This window comes from Balaenoptera musculus, chromosome 4, assembly GCF_009873245.2.
Source record: "Balaenoptera musculus isolate JJ_BM4_2016_0621 chromosome 4, mBalMus1.pri.v3, whole genome shotgun sequence".
NCBI lineage: Eukaryota > Metazoa > Chordata > Mammalia > Artiodactyla > Balaenopteridae > Balaenoptera > Balaenoptera musculus.
Genome location: NC_045788.1, coordinates 49,160,766 through 49,179,938, shown reverse-complemented (window position 1 = coordinate 49,179,938; position 19,173 = coordinate 49,160,766). Strand labels below are relative to the sequence as shown.

The 19,173-nt window shown below is 39.7% G+C and overlaps 1 protein-coding gene across 4 annotated transcripts in view; it reads left to right on the top strand.

Annotated features, from left to right (window-relative positions):
* TNIK (TRAF2 and NCK interacting kinase) overlaps window positions 1–19,173 on the top strand; it is a 407,791-nt gene that overhangs the window by 248,245 nt on the left and 140,373 nt on the right. For all 4 annotated transcript variants that reach the window (XM_036850972.1, XM_036850970.1, XM_036850971.1 and 1 more), the window contains exon 4: window positions 10,589–10,714. In XM_036850972.1, the coding sequence (XP_036706867.1) occupies window positions 10,589–10,714 (126 nt within the window). The remainder of the gene's footprint in view (window positions 1–10,588; window positions 10,715–19,173) is intronic.

The following is a 19,173-nucleotide window of genomic DNA, read 5'->3' as shown; positions in this document are numbered from 1 at the left end:
AACAGTAATAACAACAACAACAGCCAGAGTCAAAAATAAAGATGGCTATCATTGATTGCTTATATGTGCCAAGCATTGTTCTTAGTACTTAATACAATATACACTAACTCATTTAATCCTTGAAACAATTCCCATTAGAGGAGCAGTGCTAATAATAGCCATTTTACAAATGAGGAATTAATTGAAAGCCAGAAATCCTAAATAACTTGCCCAAGCGCCACAGACAGTAAATGGCAGAGTTGGAATTTGAATCCAGCCAGTCAGGGTGTGCCCACCTTCCCCACGGCCCTGTTGTAAAGAATGAGAGATGGGGGTTGGGAGTCGGGGGGCATCACCAGAGCATGGCCTTCAGATTCAGATAGAGCTGGGTTCACGCCCACTCCTCTCCTTACTGCCCTTGGGCAAATTTTTTAACTTTTCTGAATCTCATTTTTCTTATCTGTTAGATGGGAATACAAACATTGCAAACTTGTTTTGCGACTAAAATTATATAATATCTAGTGCTTGGTACATAACAGTTCCTCACTAAATATTAGTCCTGGTAAGAGACGGTGAATGCCTGCATGGGGCAGGCAATAGGAATGAGGAGAGCATGTTATAATGTGCATTGGACTTATGTAGCTGGGGATGGTAGCCTGTGCTATGAACCACATGCCGTACATGCCATATGTGGGTTAGTTCATTGTCAATATATGTAAGTAGTTTGACTCAGCCCTGTCTTCACTACCTCAGTTACAAAGTTATTAGTCTTACCCTGAACCACAGGTAACTGTCAAAATGACTTAGTGTAGAGCAGGATCCAGGAGAGAGAGTGGGGCTGGATTCCAGAAGCTGAAGACTGAAATCACAATAATTCATTTTTTCATTCACTTAAGAATGAATGAATGTGCTATGCTCTGGGGTGATAGCGGTGAATAAGACAGACACAGGCGCTATCTTTTGGAATCTTACATTCCAGTGTCAGAGAAAGACGTTTAACAAACAGTTGAACAGTTATTTGACAGTTCTGATGAACTTTCAAGGAGTGTACAGAGAGTATTAAGGGAGAATTTCAGAAGGAAACTGACCTATCTAGGTGGCCAGTACGTTCGTTCTCTGATAAAGTAACAACTACATGAGATCAGAGGATGGGTAGATATTGGTGAGGTTGGTAGGGCGTTCCCAGCTGTGGAAGCCTGACTCTCAGCAAAGCCTGGGAATCCCCACCCCAGGCTCTTCTGCTGCAGAGACCCTTCTAGACACCTCTTTGGGACTTTTCAAGTAGATAAAGTTAGCGGAAAGACCAGTCAGATAAAGCACATGATGAGAACTTTTAACAGAGAAAAGATAAACAGATTTTTTTTTGTCTCTATAATACCCTCCACCTTTGGGGCTATTTCCAGTGTCTCAATTCTGTGTGTTGTACAGCACGTAGAACTTGGAAAGCTTCTAAGTTCTAAAAATGAACAAGCTGAGCTGCTTACTCCACGCACACTTCAGCATTTCTCCTTACATACTGATTACACCCCTTTGGTGGCTTATGTGTGTCTGGGTCTCTGCACGTGTGCATGCGTGCTGAGTGGGTGGCCTTGTAGTATGTGTATGCCTGCATGCTACAGAGATTGCTTAAGAGCAAAAAATGGACCTGGGGACTCCTGTCTATACCCCACACTAATGAAGGTGAACACTTAGGTGCACTAGTTGTTAGAAGTGTTTTTCCATTGTGATGGTTTGTTTTTAGTAGTGCCTTTCATTTGTGTACCTCAAAGTATTTGATCAAAACTATAATTAGTTCTTTTATCCCCCTAGTGGAATCGAGATGCATGAAGGTAAGGAGATTGGCCCACAGAGGCTGGGGTGCCTGGAATCATTAAGCAGGCCGTTCAAATCCAGATTTGTTACCAAGTTCCTCAATCATGGACAGTGGGGGGTCTCCTTTCGTAGATCCGTGCTCTCCTTTTCATGCCAGCACATCTTTGCCATCTCACATTTATGTCCCTCTTTTGACTTTACTTGGTTCCCTCTTGTTGAGCTCTTTTGAGGCTTGACCTCCTCATCAATACGTTGGCTTTCTGAATGACGTGAAGCTCACCTTTAGTTTTCCTTTTATGAAGAGTCCTCTCTTTCTCGTTTAAAGCCTGCTGACTTTAAGGAGCCCAGAACAGGAACTGTGCATTATCCATCTTGGTACCTCCTGCAGAGCCTGCTGACCTAGGACCTGGCACATAGTAGATGCTATACAAAATGATATTATATTTGTAAAAACAAGAGAGCAGAGAAAATATAAAGACTAGAAAGCCAGATGAAGAAAAAACAGATCCAAATTACAAGCCACAGGGAATTTGATAGTTATTTTTTCCAGTAACCAAAGACAAAAGGGAAGACATTATCATTTACACTGTTAATACCATCAGAAAAGACGACCCATTCCGATTCCTGTGGGCTGTTACCTGAATTGTAGGTGGAGGATTCTTGAGGATGTAAGCCATCTCATTTATTTATTTATTTTAATTTTCTTGAAGTACAGTTGTTTTACAATATTGTGTTAATTTCTGCTGTTCTGGAAAGTGATTCAGTTATATATATATATATATATATATATATATATATATATGTATACACATATATATATTTTTTTTCATGTTCTTTTCCATTTTGGTTTATCACAGGATATTGAATATAGTTCCTTGTGCAAGTAGGACAAGTAGGACCTTGTTGTTCATCCATCCTATACATAATAGTTTGCATCTGCTAATTCCAGACTCCCCAAACTCCCAACCCTACCCCACCCCTGACCCTAGCAACCACAGGTCTGTTCTCTATGTCTGTGATTGTTTCTGTTTCTTAGATAGGTTCATTTGTTTCATATTTTAGATTCCACATATAAGCAATATTTGTCTTTCTCTTTCTGACTTCACTTAGTATGATGATCTCTAGGTCCATCCATGTTGCTGCAAAAGCTGTCTCATTTATCATAGATTTTAAATGAATGACAACATTCCTAGGATTAAAACCTATTTTTAAGATTCATAGTCCTCTTGGGAGTCATACATCCATGCAGGCTTGGGTGTGAGAAGGATGCATGTCACCCTCGTGTTGTCTGCTTCTCTAAGGGATACTACTTCCTACTAAAGAGAGAGCAGGTTAGCCTAGTGGTAAAGAAGAGCACTGCAAACTGTCACTCATCTGGGTTTACCCTAGTTTTGACACTTCATGTCTCTCTTACCCCGGGCATGTTGCTTAACCTCCCCTTATTCCATATGTATAAATATGGATAATATTACTTCTCTCATACACTTAGTGTGAGAAGGAAATGTAGTTATTTATAAAGCATTTGAGGGACTTCCCTCGTGGTGCAGTGGTTAAGAATTCTCCTGCCAATGCAGGGGACTTGGGTTCCATCCCTGGTCCGGGAAGATCCCACATGCCGTGGAGCAACTACGCCTGTACTCCACAGTTACTGAGCCTGTGCCTCTATAGAGCCCACAAGCCACAACTACTAAGCCTGCACACCACAGCTACTGAAGCCCGCACGCCTAGAGCCCGAGCTTTGCAACAAGAGAAGCCACCGCAATGAGAAGCCCACGCACCGCAACAAAGAGTAGCCCCCGCTCGCTGCAACTAGAGAAAAGCCCGCACGCAGCAATGAAGACCCAACACAGCCAAAAATAAATAAATAAATAAATAAATAATAAAATAAAGCATTTGAGACCCATATGTAGAACACAGTGTTTAGTGCACATTGTTACTATTACGACATCTCTTGTAGACATTTTTCATTTTCTCTCCGTGGCACCGACGATTCCCATAGGAGACAATATGCCCTACCCTGTCCAGCTACAGGGCCTTGGTAATCACTGTTTCTCTGCCAGGAAACCAATCCCTCCTCAGTCACATCACATTATACTTTTTCTTTCCCCTAACTGGGTAACCTCCAGCATGGCTTTTAAAATTCAGCTCACACTTGGATTTTTCGGCTCTCTCCCCTAATGCGCCTAATAACATCAGCTACCCATACCTCTCAAGTTAGTAATTTTGCATGTATCTGTATCATTCTTTGATTTCTATTTGTGTTCTCCACGAGACTATAGTAAGTTTCACTGTGGAAGAGCTTGAATGTTTTATGTCCATTGTTGTATTACACTCGGCCCTCTGTATTCACAGTGTTAGTTGAATCTGAGGATGTGTAACCCAGGGATATGGCAGGCCGACTGTACTATGCTACTTTACATAAGGGACTTAAACATCTGTGGATTTTGGTATCCATGGAGGATCCTGGAACCAATCCCTTATGGATACTGAGGGACGACTGTATTATATTATTATTATTATTTAGCATTGTGCCTGGGATAGAGTAGCAGATAAATATTTATTGAATGAATCCATTTAGTTTAGGGTTAACATATACAACAAATCCAAGTGCCGCTTGCAGTATGCTGTGGCAAAGACCCAAGTTCTATCAGTGCTGCAATGAAGAAATATGGGCTTAGGCAACTCGTTGAATCATGCTAGACCTGTTTCCCTAGATCTGTAAATACATAGTTTGCAGGTGCTTACCCACCTTGAGATAATTTTAGAGGATCCATACACGCTTAAGTCTCATTTAATGTTTCATATATTTTAATATTTAATAAACTGATTTTTTAAAAAAACCCTCAAACTCAATGTTATATACCAACTTTGAACACACTAGAAAATTGCAGCTTCTCAAGGGGGAGTGAGGATGGGGGAGGAATGGATTGGGAGTTTGGGATTAGCAGATGCAAACTATTATATATAGGAAGGATAAACAACAAGGTCCCACTGTACAGCACAGGGAACTCTATTCAATATCCAGTGATAAACCATAATGGAAAAGAATATGTACATATATGTATAACTGAATCACTTTGCTGTATAGCAGAAATTAATACAACATTATAAGTCAACTGTACTTCAATAAAATAAATTAAAAAAATAAAAGAAAACAGCAACTTTTCAATTTGTAATCTGGGTTACTCCATTCATGTGCAGAATGTCATTCAGTATGAATTTTCCACTGAAATTTTAAGGCATGCTCTTTAAGAGTAATTGTTACCACTTACAATTACCCATCTGAGGAAATGTAGATTTTCTCTATCCTTTGGAACCAAAACAGAACTGAAAATTAATAAGATATTGAAGCTGATATGTGACTTTTTCTTTCAAAAATTCTAAATTTGTCTTCACTAAAATAACTCCTTTGTTGTCATTGATTAACTTTATATCTAGATATTACATAGTTTAATTTTTTTAAGAGTTTAGTCACCCTTTGTTTCTTTTTTAAAAAACTATTTTATATTGGAGTATAGTTGATTAACAATGTTGTGTTAGTTTTGGGTGTACAGCAAAGTGATACAGTTATAAATATACAAGTATCTATTCTTTTTCAAATTCTTTTCCCATTTAGGTTGTTACATAATATTGAGTAGTATTCCCTGTGCCCTACAGTAGGTCCTTGTTGGTTATCCATTTTAAATATAGCTGTGTGTACTACATATAATAGTTTAATTTATAAAAATAAATGTTTACTGATTTTAAAAGTCTAGTTTTTATTGAGGCTGTATATTGGCATCCTGAATAAAATTTCTGTTGGAGAAAGGGATTTTAGTGCTACAAATTATTAAATTTTTTTTTTAGATCACATTTTAGAAGATGTTAGTAATCCCTACAAATTCTAATAGTCTATGATTCTTTAACAATAACTTGTCTTCAATTTTTTGTCACATTCAGTCAGCAACAAAGGTGAAAATGGTAGACGTGTTAACACAAAAACCTGCCTAATGCCAGCAACCACTGTGGAGAGCAGGACAGGTGAGCAGGGGCAGAAGTGGTTCTAGCCAGTGTCCGAACATCCGGGGTGTAGTCGCATTTATGAGTCTCTACACCTCATACTTCCTTGCGAGTTCAAACTGACCAGTCCCTTGGATTGTTGTAAGAATTACACAGGTTTATTCCTCTTCCATGGGTTGAGAGCTGAACGTTGGGCAAACCCTTTGTTATAGAGCACACTAATATGAAGTGTCTCGTTAATTCTGTTTTTAAATCCTACTGTATCGTAGGTGCTTAAAGTATATTCCCCTATGTAATAAATATGCAACTTAAAATCCCTCCTTTATCCCCTGGAATCATTCATAAGCAAATATTAGTGTGTGCTAACAAGCTCCTTTAATTGGAGGACCAAAGGCAGGTTTCTCTTCAGCCCTGGCTTAAGGTGCTCCTAAACTCTCCTTTCATGATTTAGCAGCTTTGGTTTTATCACTGTAGGTAATTGCCTTTTTTCTGTCTAGGAGTTTTCAGTTTAGAATTAAGAGCACTGACTTTGAAGTCAGACGAATCTTGGCTTTGGTTCTTAGCTCTAACATTTAAAATAGGAATAAACTCTCTGAAACTCATTTTCCTTATTTGTTCAATGGGATCATTAAAAACATGTACTTCATAGAGCTGTTTTGAATATTAAATGAGATAATACACATACAACCTCTGGGACAAAACATTACATAAGGTTGGCTTTGGCTATATTTTATGACCACGGTTGTGATCATCATATAGTCATCAGAGGTGGTCGGTGGCTTGAAAGCATTGTCTGGGATCATCCGTTTCCTTGCATTTGAAAAGCACTGTCTCTTCACCTGTTTTATCATCTTCCAGGAGGCTGGTTCTCGTTTTTCACATAGAAGTGTTCTCTGCAAGCAGTGAGAGAAGTCCACCCCTACACACAAATACTTTTCAAGTCTCTGCTGCGTTGCATTTCCTAATGTCCCATTGGCCAAAGCAAATCACATGGCCAAGCCCAGAGACAAGCAGAGGAAATGGACTCCACCTCTTCATGTTGGGGGGCTGCCACATATCGGGCCGCTTTTCCTTTTAGTCTACCACAAATAGTAAGCAGTAAATAGATTCTCGTCATCTTGAGAAAAAACAATCTTCTTTATGTTGATAATAAAGCTGTGCTTACATAAGCACTTAATCATTTCTAAGCCTTAGGAGGTGACTTTGATAGGTATTCTTTTTCCCATTTACAGGTGAAAAAAACTGACATTCGGAGAGTTTAAATGGCCATGCCTGACTTTACATAAGTCAGCTTGGACAAGATTTTGAAGTCTTCTGATTGAAATAATGGTTCTTCCTAGAGTATTGGACTTAGCTTATTAAAATTACTCCCTTTTAACATTTGTGACAATTTGGTACCATTACTTTGTTTTTCACTGTGACCCAGTGGTCATTAGTTTCCCAGTGAGCTTGACCCCTGTGCTCAATTCTCAAGACATAAGAATAATCCATTTACAAAATAGAAGATAAGCTTCTTATAACTTTGTAATCTAATTCTAGCCTCAGTTGTTGTTTTGTCCTTTTGAAAGCATCGTAACCCATCTCCTTCAATGAGCCGTATTGTAAGAGGTTGGACTGCTTATGAAGGGGTTAAATGTGTTCTTATGGTCATAATAAGTGCCTCCCTTTCAGTTTCACTGAGTAACTTACGGCCATCATTGCACTAGTCTTGAAATCTGGATAAACAGTAGCCCTGAAGGCCTGATAAATTTCACGCTCACTTACAAGGTCATATTAGATGAAGATCAAGGTTATATATTAGAGCTACGTAACCATGATCCACAGTGGTTCCATAACTGTGTTTGGAATTTAAACAATTTAAACCTAAAACTCAAATTACTTACATTCCTGCCCTCTCCTACCTTTGTTATTTACTTATTGGTTGAGAAGATTAATAATAATGTTTATTTTGTATTATATTTTATAACTTTCACACACTTCATTTAATTTTCACAGAAGATTGGGGCCTATAATAATATTGATACTATTATAAAATCTGTATCTCCTTATAGATGAGAAAAATTAGGCTCCAAAAGGTAGGTTACTTTCCTGACATCACGCAGCCAGAAAGGAGTGCAGCTCAAGCCGAACATGCACCCCACCTGCCACCCCTCATTTTCCTGACTTAATGCATATGCTTTCTTCATTACCATGTTGCCTCAGTTTACCTTTGCAAAGCCATGGAGAACGTGCTGACTTCATTCTGGTCTCCAGTACTATTTATTTTGGATTTCATTATATACTGAATCACACTGTTATTTAACTGTTTCATAAGTTCTTGTTTCCTGAATGATATGGTGAGCTTTTTAAGGCACTTTTTCCTCCTCTCTTTCTCCTGCATCAGCCACCATCCCATTGAGAACCTGAGGCAGGTAGCAAATACTTGTAGAACCAGCCCCGCTTCTCACTAAGAATGACCCAAGCTGAGTCTGTCCGGCTGCCGCTGGAAAATGACGGGTGTTTTACTGTCTCATGTGCTTGCCTCTTTAATCGAAAGCAGATGCCAGACTGCCCCAGAAACCCTCAGGTTTGTTTTCTCCCCTTTTATCTAGGCTTCCCTAAAGTACATCTGCTCACATCCTATATTCATCCACAATTATCAGGCCCCGCGTGGTGGGTTTAAAATAGCTAATATGCACAATCGTCAGACATTTGGAGGCCTGCTGCAGGACCCTGCAACAAGTTGAAGGACTGTGAAGGTCAGTCTCTCCTTAGGCCTGCAGTGGAGGCGTAGGCAGTTTCTGATAGCCGCAGGGAAGATTTCTTTGGTCAGCATGTGCCATCCCAGCCCCTCACTCCTCTACTCCCCTCCTTTGTTAAGGCCACGTGCTTCCTCTTAGCTCAGCATCCCAAGCATACATTCTATTTTGAGACTACCTAGTCTTTGACTTAGTTAAGCCACGTCATACGTAACATACTCCGTTCTCCTAGATTTGCAAACCTCCATTGCTTTTTACTAAAACTTATTTTTGTGTGGTCAGCAAATGTCAGCATTTCACCACTCTCCTCCTCTTATTTTTACCAGTTCCTTTCAAGCTGTAAGGAATGCTGCTGTAACTGGTTGGAACTTTTGTAGGTATTCATTCTTTTATTCATATTTATTCACAGGCATTTTGCTTGATGCTAGGATGTTATTTATAAGGAGCAAAAGCAGGCAGGATCCCTGTGTTGATAGTTTTTATGGATTGACAGGGAAGAGAGGCTTCAATCAAATGTTTAGATAGATAAATGTGGATTGCCGTTCTGGTAGGTGCTGCAAAGGAAGAGACACGTGACGATCCCTGGGGCTAGAACCACAGGCAGGCAGATCAGAGAACTTTGCTGGGGAAGGGATCCTGGAACTGAGATCTGAAGGCAGAAGGGCGCTTACAATCCATGGAGAAGGGAGTCAAGTAAAAGGGCAATTATAACACAGTATGACCCATACCTCTGTTCTAGTACCAACAAATGTGTGTGCAGGTTTGGGGGTGGACAAGATATAGTGGGGAGACTTGACATTACCCGAGAGAATTAGGGAAAACATCCCTCAAGAGTGTCCATTAAACTCGGTCAGGAAGGATGAGTAGAAATTATGTGAAGAAGAGGAAGGGGAAAGAAGGCATTCATGGGAGACCACAGAAGGGCCCAGCAACGTAGAGACCAAGTAGCTGGAGGAGGTGAGGGTACAGACAGGGACACACCGTGAATGGTCTTTCAGGTAATGGCCATGTAACATCTTACACTCAGAGATTCTTACTGCTGCATCTAAAACAGTTTTCCTGGGCTAGAAATATTTTCCACCAACCTCAAGAATAAAATACTATGTAAAAGTCCAATTGATGTATACACTTCAAAGTGAAATTATGAGGGACTTCCCTGGTGGTCCAGTGGTTAAGACTCCACACTTCCAGTGCAGGGGGCCCGGGTTCAATCCCTAATCAGGGAACTAGATCCTGCGTGCCACAACTAAGGCCCAGCGCAGCCAAATAAATAAATAAATATTTAAAAAAAAAATTATGGGAGGACACACACACTCTTCACCAGTGATATCAGGTTCTCTTGGAAAGGCCCAAGTTAGTGGACTCCAAATTGAAACTGGGAATGAGTGAAATCTGAATTAGGAAACTTACTCTGTAGGAGGGTTCTTTCTTTTCACATTCGTGGCACTACCACATGTCCCCTTTCTTTTCATGTGTACTTTCCTGAAGGTGAGATGGGTACTCCTGCTTTGTGAATATCCTCAGATGGAGGGAACTTACCCTTGCTCCCTTTCCCATCTGACTTTCATCATCTTCCATCGGGGACTTCAATAAAAGGAGACTTCAAAGAAAATGAACCTAACAAATTTTAAATCGAAGAGCCTGTATTTTTTTTCTTCTCACTTTTCTTAATCTTCCCTATACCAGGTATGATCAGTGATAGGTACTTGATGGACATAGTACCCAGAGGCCAAGAGTGAGTTTTATCTTAATAGCTTGTCTACCTTAATCTCTTCCAGGTGAAAGGATGAGGAATTTTTTTTTTTCCTAGCAGGTTGCCTGCTATATTGGTTTGCTGTACAAACAGAAGACCCCCTTGGACTGCCAATGTGTTATCTTGTAAATTTTTTCTTTGTAGTCAAGGAAGAAAGTCAAGTTATATGGTAATTATGCTTGTTTGTTACCACAGAAGAAAAAACTTAAGAAAGAAATTATTGCATAGTTGATATAGATGGTGATGAAAAACAGAATCCTACTAAAGACACTGGATTTTCATGACAATATTTATTGTTCTAATATAGGATGAAGAGGAAGAAATCAAACAAGAAATTAACATGTTGAAGAAATATTCTCATCACCGGAATATTGCTACATACTATGGTGCTTTTATCAAAAAGAACCCACCAGGCATGGATGACCAACTCTGGGTATGTAGTGCTGCCCAAATTTGCTTTTCTTTTTTTTTTTTTAATTATTTATTTATTTATTTATTTATTTATTTATTTTTTGGCTGTGTTGGGTCTTCGTTTCCGTTTCTGTGAGAGGGCTTCCTCTAGTTGCGGCAAACGGGGGCCACTCTTCATCACGGTGCGCGGGCCTCTCACTATCGCGGCCTCTCTTGTTGCGGAGCACAGGCTCCAGACGCGCAGGCTCAGCAATTGTGGCTCACGGGCCTAGTCGCTCCGCGGCATGTGGGATCTTCCCAGACCAGGGCTCGAACCCGTGTCCCCTGCATTGGCAGGCAGATTCTCAACCACTGCGCCACCAGGGAAGCCCCAAATTTGCTTTTCTTACATAGAAAACACCCAGGACTGAATAGTGCATTTCTCTATCCTCATTACTAAGTTCAGTTGTTCTTCGAAATCCTTTACTCCATGATATCTATAAATTGTGTTTTCGACGTTTTCTCCCATTTCCTTGAATAACTCTCTATCTTCTATCCCTTAATGTGGACCGTCCCTAAAGCTAGTTGTTAGGCTCTCTGTTTTTTTTCCCACTAATGACTACCTTTACTGAGTTTTTATTATACTTTAGGTACCATGCTGTTTGCTTTTTATGAATCTTATCATTTATTCCAGCTCTTTGAGGTAGACATTATTATTATCTTCATTTTTTTGGATGACAAAACTAAGGTTTACAGAGAAGTAAACTCATGTCCTGTATTTTGGCTTAAACATCTTTGCTGCAGGCAGTTTCACCACAAGCAGTTTCACCACACAACTAATTGGCCATAGACAATTTTGCTGTAAAAGATAAAATAATGAATATAAAATAAAGGACAAAAGGAAACATGAAAAACTAATAACAATTTTTAAAAGATTTTACTGTGAAAAATGAAAATTCAAAAAATATTTGAATACGTTTAAAATGTGTGTAGATCTCTGGTTATAGTTGTATTCAGGTATATTTTAGAAAAAGCTGGTATTGAATTCAGGTATATTTTAAAGACTTTTTTGATGTCCGTCATTAAAGATTCAGGATCTAATATTGAATGTAAGTTCTTTACAATATAAAAAATACAAAAAATGCAATAATCAAAGTAAAAAATGCAAATAGCTTATTTAAGAAATATATGATGAGAAGGAATTTAGTAGCCTTTAGAGATAAAGAGTTTTTATAAATCAATAAGAAAATATGTGAAATGATTAATAGAAAGATTGAGTTAAGACAAGGCAGCAATTAACAAAGTAATAAATATCAATTACCAATAAAGATGTTTTTAAAGTGTAATCTTACTGACAATATAAATGCAAAAGAAAACAAGAATTAGATACCACTTCTTATCCAGGAGATTGGCAAAGATTTTTTTTAATGATATACTCAGAATGGACATTCACGCCCCCTGCTTGTAGAAATGAGTGTTGGTACAACTTTACACAAGGACAGTTGGAACACACACACACACACACACACACACAGACACAGAGATATCTATATCTGTATCTATATCTATATTTAATCTCCCAAAGAAAATGCCTTACTTTTGACCCAGTATTTTCACACACAGGACTGTATCCTAAATGAATATTTGGGTAACTACATAAAAATATATGTAGATGCTAACTAATAGGGAATCACTTAAGTAAATCCATTAAGGGACAATATTCAGCCAGTTAAAATGATGTAGATCTATGTTTACAAATGGATGAACATGAACAATTATAGTAAGGGTTCTTAAAAGCTTTTTTAGAGGCTATGATTAGATATAGTACATTTTCATTTTTGTCAATAAAAGAAAGAAAAAGGAAAAAATATATATACATATATTAACATGATGGGGATGTCTAGAATAATGTACGCCAATAATGTTGAAGATATTTGTTTCTGGGCAGTAATTTCAGTAATTTAATTTTGGAAACTTTTTTTCATGTCTTTTTTAATTGCTTCTCATTGGACTATCTTTGCTCCTCATATAGACAGGCTCTGAGGATAAGGAATGTGTCTTTTGCATCTCAGTGTCTTCCTCAACTCTAGGAAGGGGCTGGGCATGTGATGCTGACAAAATAGTTGTTTTGTGAATGAAAGTGATATTATTGGTACAAACTTGGTTGCTATTATTATGATTATTATTATTACTACTACTACTATTATTATTGGTTCAAACCAATAATTGCTACAGGTACTTGTGAGAGTTCAGTTTCCCTGTGGCCTGCATGTTCAGCAGGATATGATGAGATGGCACAAGTTTAAATATCTCTGTGTTCCCAAAGGACTTTTATATTGCCAGGAATCTAGCATTTTAGCAATGACCCTTGCCTTGCTTCAAGCTGCAGCAGATGACAAGAGGAGAATGATAGCTATTTTGATACTGTCTGCAGAAGCATTTTTTGGTTTGGTCAGAGCTATGGCTCCAGATTAAAAGAAAGCATTAATACGGCTTTGGAATCACCTCTGGCTTATCACCTGAGGTAGTACAACTATTTCCAGATGAGTCACACGTAACTATTAATATCACTCCTTTTGTGAGATGGGCCAGACAGGATAGTTTTCTTATTAGGCTGAACTATTAAAATTTGGGTATATATATTACAAATCATTGGTTGAGGAAGGAGAGGAGTGGTCAAGCAGGGCTTGACTTGTTTTCACCTTTTTCCTAATGCTGAGATTTTTTTAAGCTGGAAGGAAAATTAGTTGTCATTTATTTTACTGGATCCCAGTGAAGCTAATTGTCTTTCTCAGAGCCTCCGAGCTCATTAATGGATGGACACAGGACAAGAATGCAGATGTCTTGAAATGTGACTGTTTAGCTTGGCCTGAAGTTCTGTGAAAGGCACTGGAAGTTTTGGAGTTTTTTAATTTTTTTTTTTCTTAATGAGCAAAATCTGCAGTCCGTTTTCAGACTGGCACTGGAAGAAAGAAGCAAGCCTGTTTGCATCTGCACGGCACAAACAGGAGGTTTTATGCTCTGGAAACAAGTCACTGCCCACCATTTCGCACCCTGGCCAGTTGCTCTTCCCATGGAGATGGTTGTGGTTGCTGGGAGCTAGGAGCCTGCATGAGTATGTGTTCATTTATTCACCCATTCATTCATTCATCCAACAAATACATATCAAGCACTTGCTAGACGCAAGGCACTCTTACGGACACTTATGATATATCAATGAACAAAAGTGATAAAAGCCCCTACTTGCATGCAGCTTGCATTCTTGCTACAGACCACAAACAATAAACATAATAAGTCAGAAAGCTACTCAGCATGCTGGAAGAGGATAAATGCCTGGAAGAGCAGGGAAAGACTAATGAGGATTGCAGGTAGGTGCTGTAGTGGCCAGGGGAAGCCCCATTGTAGATAACTCGAGGAAGGGCATTCCAGGCCCGGTGTCTTCCAGGAATAACAATGAGGCCAGTGTGACTGGAAGATGTAGGAGTGAGACCTGGGGCCAGATCAGGCAGGGCCTTACAGGACATTGGCAGGATGTCAGCTTTTACTCTGAGTGAGCTGGGGGCCACTGGAGGGTTTTGAAGATGAAGGGATGGAATCTGACCCATAGAGTGAAGGGGTCCCTCTGGTTGCTGGGTTGAGACTAGACCAGATGGGGGCCAGAGGAGGAGCAGGAAGGCCAATGAGGAGACTTTTTCAGCAAGCTGATCCCCTTCCTGAAGTTCACAAAAGGGCGTCTACAAGTAGTGATCACTTCCAAACCTGCGCCATGTGGGGAGGAGCTCTGCCTTCACATTCCATTTTCCCCACCTGCAATCAAATGCTGGTGGCAAAATGCAGCAATTATATGCCCCACATTCTGCTTGGTAGACAGAGAGCCTCCCTTTTGTCAGATTTGTGCCCATGCAGAGGGCTCTTCTGACTGTCCCCACTAGAAATGGTCCATTAGCTTCTATGTCACTGGGGATAAAAATACAAAGCTATGAAATGCCTCATGGGTACAAGAGTATCATTTCTTTTTCTAGTTGTTCTTCTTCTATTTGATGGCAAACTAAGGAGGAACTTAGAAAATTAAAGGCAGAACAGAAACATAGTAGTTGGTAAATTAACACCAGATCACAATATTGATGGGAACTTGGTTATAGAATATAATAGTGTGTACTTGTTCCAAGGCCTCTGACTCACTAAATTTGGGCCATTCTGTGTTAATAACAATGGCAAGTAATATTTATCACCTACTTGCCATGTGCCAAGTACTGTATTTGTTTGCATTGTCATATTATTTCATTAGATCTTCACAACCCCTCTGCAAATTAGATATTCTCATTATCCCCACTTTACAGATGAGGAAATTAGCCTCAGAGCAGTTAAGAAGTTTGCTTAAGGATTCACAACTAATGAGTGATGAAGCCAGTCTATTAGCTAACCCCAAGCTGCCTCATGCTAGAATCAAGCCCCTGAACCCTACATTCTTCTCCTTTTTGTTGTGAAAAATAGTTCCAATAGTTGTGAAAAATAGTTTCAGAGGTTGGTGTTCCAAATAGGATTGAAGCTTTGCGTTTACACAAATTTATTTTGAGTTCACCGTTCATCTTCATTTGTCAGTTTCCCCAGCTTTCAAAGAGGACAGCAAGACCTGCTAGCTGCTAGGAAGACAGCATTTCTTAACGTCTAAGAAATATACTTTGAAAAGTACATTAAACCTTTTGGGAGTGTTTTAGCAAATAATTGCAAAGGTCACAGGTAGTTGACTCTTTGGGCTAATGGCATTCTGTTAGGATTACATTTTTATAAAAATATTATTATGGATTATATAGAGACAGAGCCTGTAGCAACCAAGGGCAGCACTCTCTAACATTTATTCCCAGTTTTCAGGTGACAGGAACTATTCCCCAGGTATTTCTTTTGCTGTGGCTGGAGGACAGAGGTTTGCACATAGGCCACCAACCAATATATGTGCTGTTTCAGGTGTCTGATTGAATTATAATCTGTGTGAATTCTATCAGTCTTGTCATAGAGATAAACTGTTGTTTCGTACCAGCTCTTTGTGGAAATACAACTACTTCTGATAATGGCCAAGTAATTCTCCCTTATCAACTGCTCAGGGCCTGATCCGGAAATCAAAAAAGGGAGCTCTTTCAATAAAGATTCCGATCTCTCAGAAACAAGGCGAACCCTGACACACAACATGGCCATCTCATTCTGCTGCATCTCAGCTAAGAGAAGCTCTCCACTTTGCTGCGTGCCATTCAGACACTGGGAGTGAGAAGGCCTGTCTATTAAATGGGTTAACTTCCTAAAGTTAGTGAGCGAAATCACAAATATTTTGCTACCTTTTTTTGATACCACCGCAACAATCACGGGGCTAGACTATCTCATAAAAGGAAAAACATTTCTGATTAGCTTCCAAAATGTAGGTTGGTCAAGTGACATAGCAGATGATTATACTGAGATGACTCAATAAGCCATTTATTAGACTGTATCCTTGAAGACTTGCAGAGCTAAGCGTTAAGAAATTATATTGCGTGCATTTAGGGGAAACATGCTAGCAGCTGGCTGAGACCTGGCCTGGCGTCCGGAGACCTGGAGTCTCACCTTGACCAGAGGCAGCATCACTGTCATTGGTTTCTTTCTTATAAAAACGATAACTTTGGACGAGGTCTGAGTTTTCAAACTGACGACCCGGAGACTAATTGCTGCCCAGGTAAATGGGTTTAGTTTGGCCCACAGAAGGTGGTGGTGCTTTAATGATGCCAACGTTAGAAAAAAAATACAGCAGTTCCACACAAAAGTCTGGATTCCTTGAAAGGTTTTGAAAAATCAGATGATCTGGAACTCTTGGGCCTGAAGTGCTGAATATCAGCAGCACGTTAGAGCAGTAGCTCAGCTGTCTAGAGGGCACGCGCCCACTCCGATTGCACAAGAGCCCCGTCACTGCCTGCTGTCTTCCATGCACACTCCACTTCATGCACTGACATTGCTTTTCCACGCCCCATGTAAGACCATCTGGGAATGAGATACTGGGATGAACCAAGATGTCTTTCAATCACCAATGGGGGATCCTTTCTAGAATCTGCAGTGATGTTGGCCACAGCCCCCGAAATCCAAGTTTCTTATAGTTTGGATTTACATTGCTGTAGCATCTTGGTTTGGCAAAAAGCATGCTTACTAACATTTTTGGTTGTCTTAAGATTGAAATGTAAAGTGCTGCAGATAGTACCATTAAAAATCCAGCCACCTGTATCTGAGTCTTCTGAACAGTTCATTGAAATTTACTCTTTTCTTAGTTCTGTGCATCAGAAATGAGGCTTTCATAGGGGAGAGGGGGTTAATTAGTGTTTGATAATTTTATTACTAAAGAATTCTCTTCCTTCATATATACAGCCTAGGTCACTTGTCTGGAGAAGTGATTGAATCTTATTATTTGTGAGTAGAAATTTGTAAAGGCTGAATTTGGTAAATATAGAAGCGTGCCTGAAATAGTAGGAGGAGGGATTGTAAACAGTCTCCAAGTCTTGGAGCTGCCCCATTGCATGACCCGTAGAGACAGAATGTAAGTTGCTTACATACAAACACAGAGCTAAAGCTGCACCTGATTTAATACTTTGCAACTGGGCTTGAGTTCAGCTTTAATGGAGTCATTTTTATGAATTAACGGGTGATTCTGTGACAAGAATGTGAAAATGATTTCTTCTTTTATCCCAAAGAATTTCATTTGAACTGTGCTTAAACTGCTTTTCACCTTAGCAAAAGGAAGACTTTATATATGCTTACAGTTACTCTGCTAATGGTCTATACAACCCTCTGTTTCCTATTCTAGATTAATTTTGAGCTGAAGTCAATATTCCTGTTTGTGTTGCACTTCTCAAAATTCTCAACTACCAAGTTTCTTAGTCCTAAGTCCTCTAAAGCCAGTGTTGCTTTTACTTTTCCTATTTTTAACTTTCCTGAAAACTTGCTCCCCTATCCCCATCCCAAATTCTTCTAAAACTAGCCTTTAAGGTTAGTTTCTATGATTGAGTCCATTACTCAAGTGGGCATGTGGTGATTTACCCCTGACAGGAAATACCCTCCAGAAGATCTTGCATGCATACTGAGAAATTTGAGTACCAGGTACCAAATCCAAGATGCAGCTAACTTCTCTTTCTTTTTTTTTTTTTTTTTTTTTTTTTTAAAGTTTAACCTTTAGGCCTTTTTTTTTTTTTAATTTTATTTATTTATTTATTTATGACTGTGCTGGGTCTTCGTTTCTGCGCGAGGGCTTTCTCCAGTTGCGGCGAGTGGGGGCCACTCTTCATCGCAGTGCACGGGCCTCGCACTATCGTGGCCTCTCTTGTTGCGGAGCACAGGCTCCAGACGCGCAGGCTCAGTAGTTGTGGCTCACGGGCCTAGTCGCTCCGCGGCATGTGGGATCTTCCCAGACCAGGGCTTGAACCCGTGTCCCCTGCATTGGCAGGCAGATTCTCAACCACTGCGCCACCAGGGAAGCCCCCTAACTTCTCTTTCTTTGAATGCTGTCATGCTGATTCTCAGATGGCTCTCTCCTTAGACATGGGCGACTACTGAGCGTTTCTAGCTGTCCTTTGAGCAGGCTTCTTGTTGCTAAAAATACCAGCTGGCTTAGTAGATTCAAACTGTGATTGTCATTCTCAACATATAAAGTGGTTCATATCCAGAAACTTTATTGACAAAACCTGAGACTTCACATCCTTGGGGCTCATCTTTTTATGTTTGGAAGACTTAGAATTTGTAGTTATAAGCATTCTGTTTTCAAGTCCAAGAATATAATTCAGAAGCCAAAGGAGTTTTTGTTTCCCCAAATACATGCTAGTTTAAAAATGAATGCAAGGGACTTCCCCAGGGGCGCAGTGGTTAAGAATCCGCCTGCCAACGCAGGGGACACGGGTTCGATCCTTGGTCTGGGGAGATCCCACATGCCGTGGAGCAACTAAGCCTGTGCGCTACAACTACTGAGCCTGCACTTTAGAGCCCGTGAGCCACAACTACTGAGCCCGCGTGCCACAACTACTGAAACCCACGCACCTAGAGCCCATGCTCTGCAACAAGAGAAGCCACTGCAATGAGAAGCCCGCACACGGCAAGGAAGAGTAGCCCCTGCTCAAAGCAACTAGAGAAAGCCCGCATGCAGCAACGAAGACCTAACGCAGCCAAAAATAAATAAATAAAAATAAACAAATACATAAAATTTTTAAAAATTAATAAAAATGAATGCAAAAGCCAGTATAGGTTGCTTTTCCAAATTTGAAATTCCCCACAGTTTTGCTTTACCTTTACATCTGAAATGTTAACTGAAATGATAAATGTATACCCACCAATTTTTGTACTTCCATACACACATTTTATATTGTGCAACTTAAACTACCTTTGGCAAATGAAGCAGCATTCTGTAACAAAGTACTGAGTTTGGGTTTTGTTAACACCTTCATAAATCATGCAGATGGGATCTTTGGCTATTCCCAGCTACACATGATAAAAATATCCTGT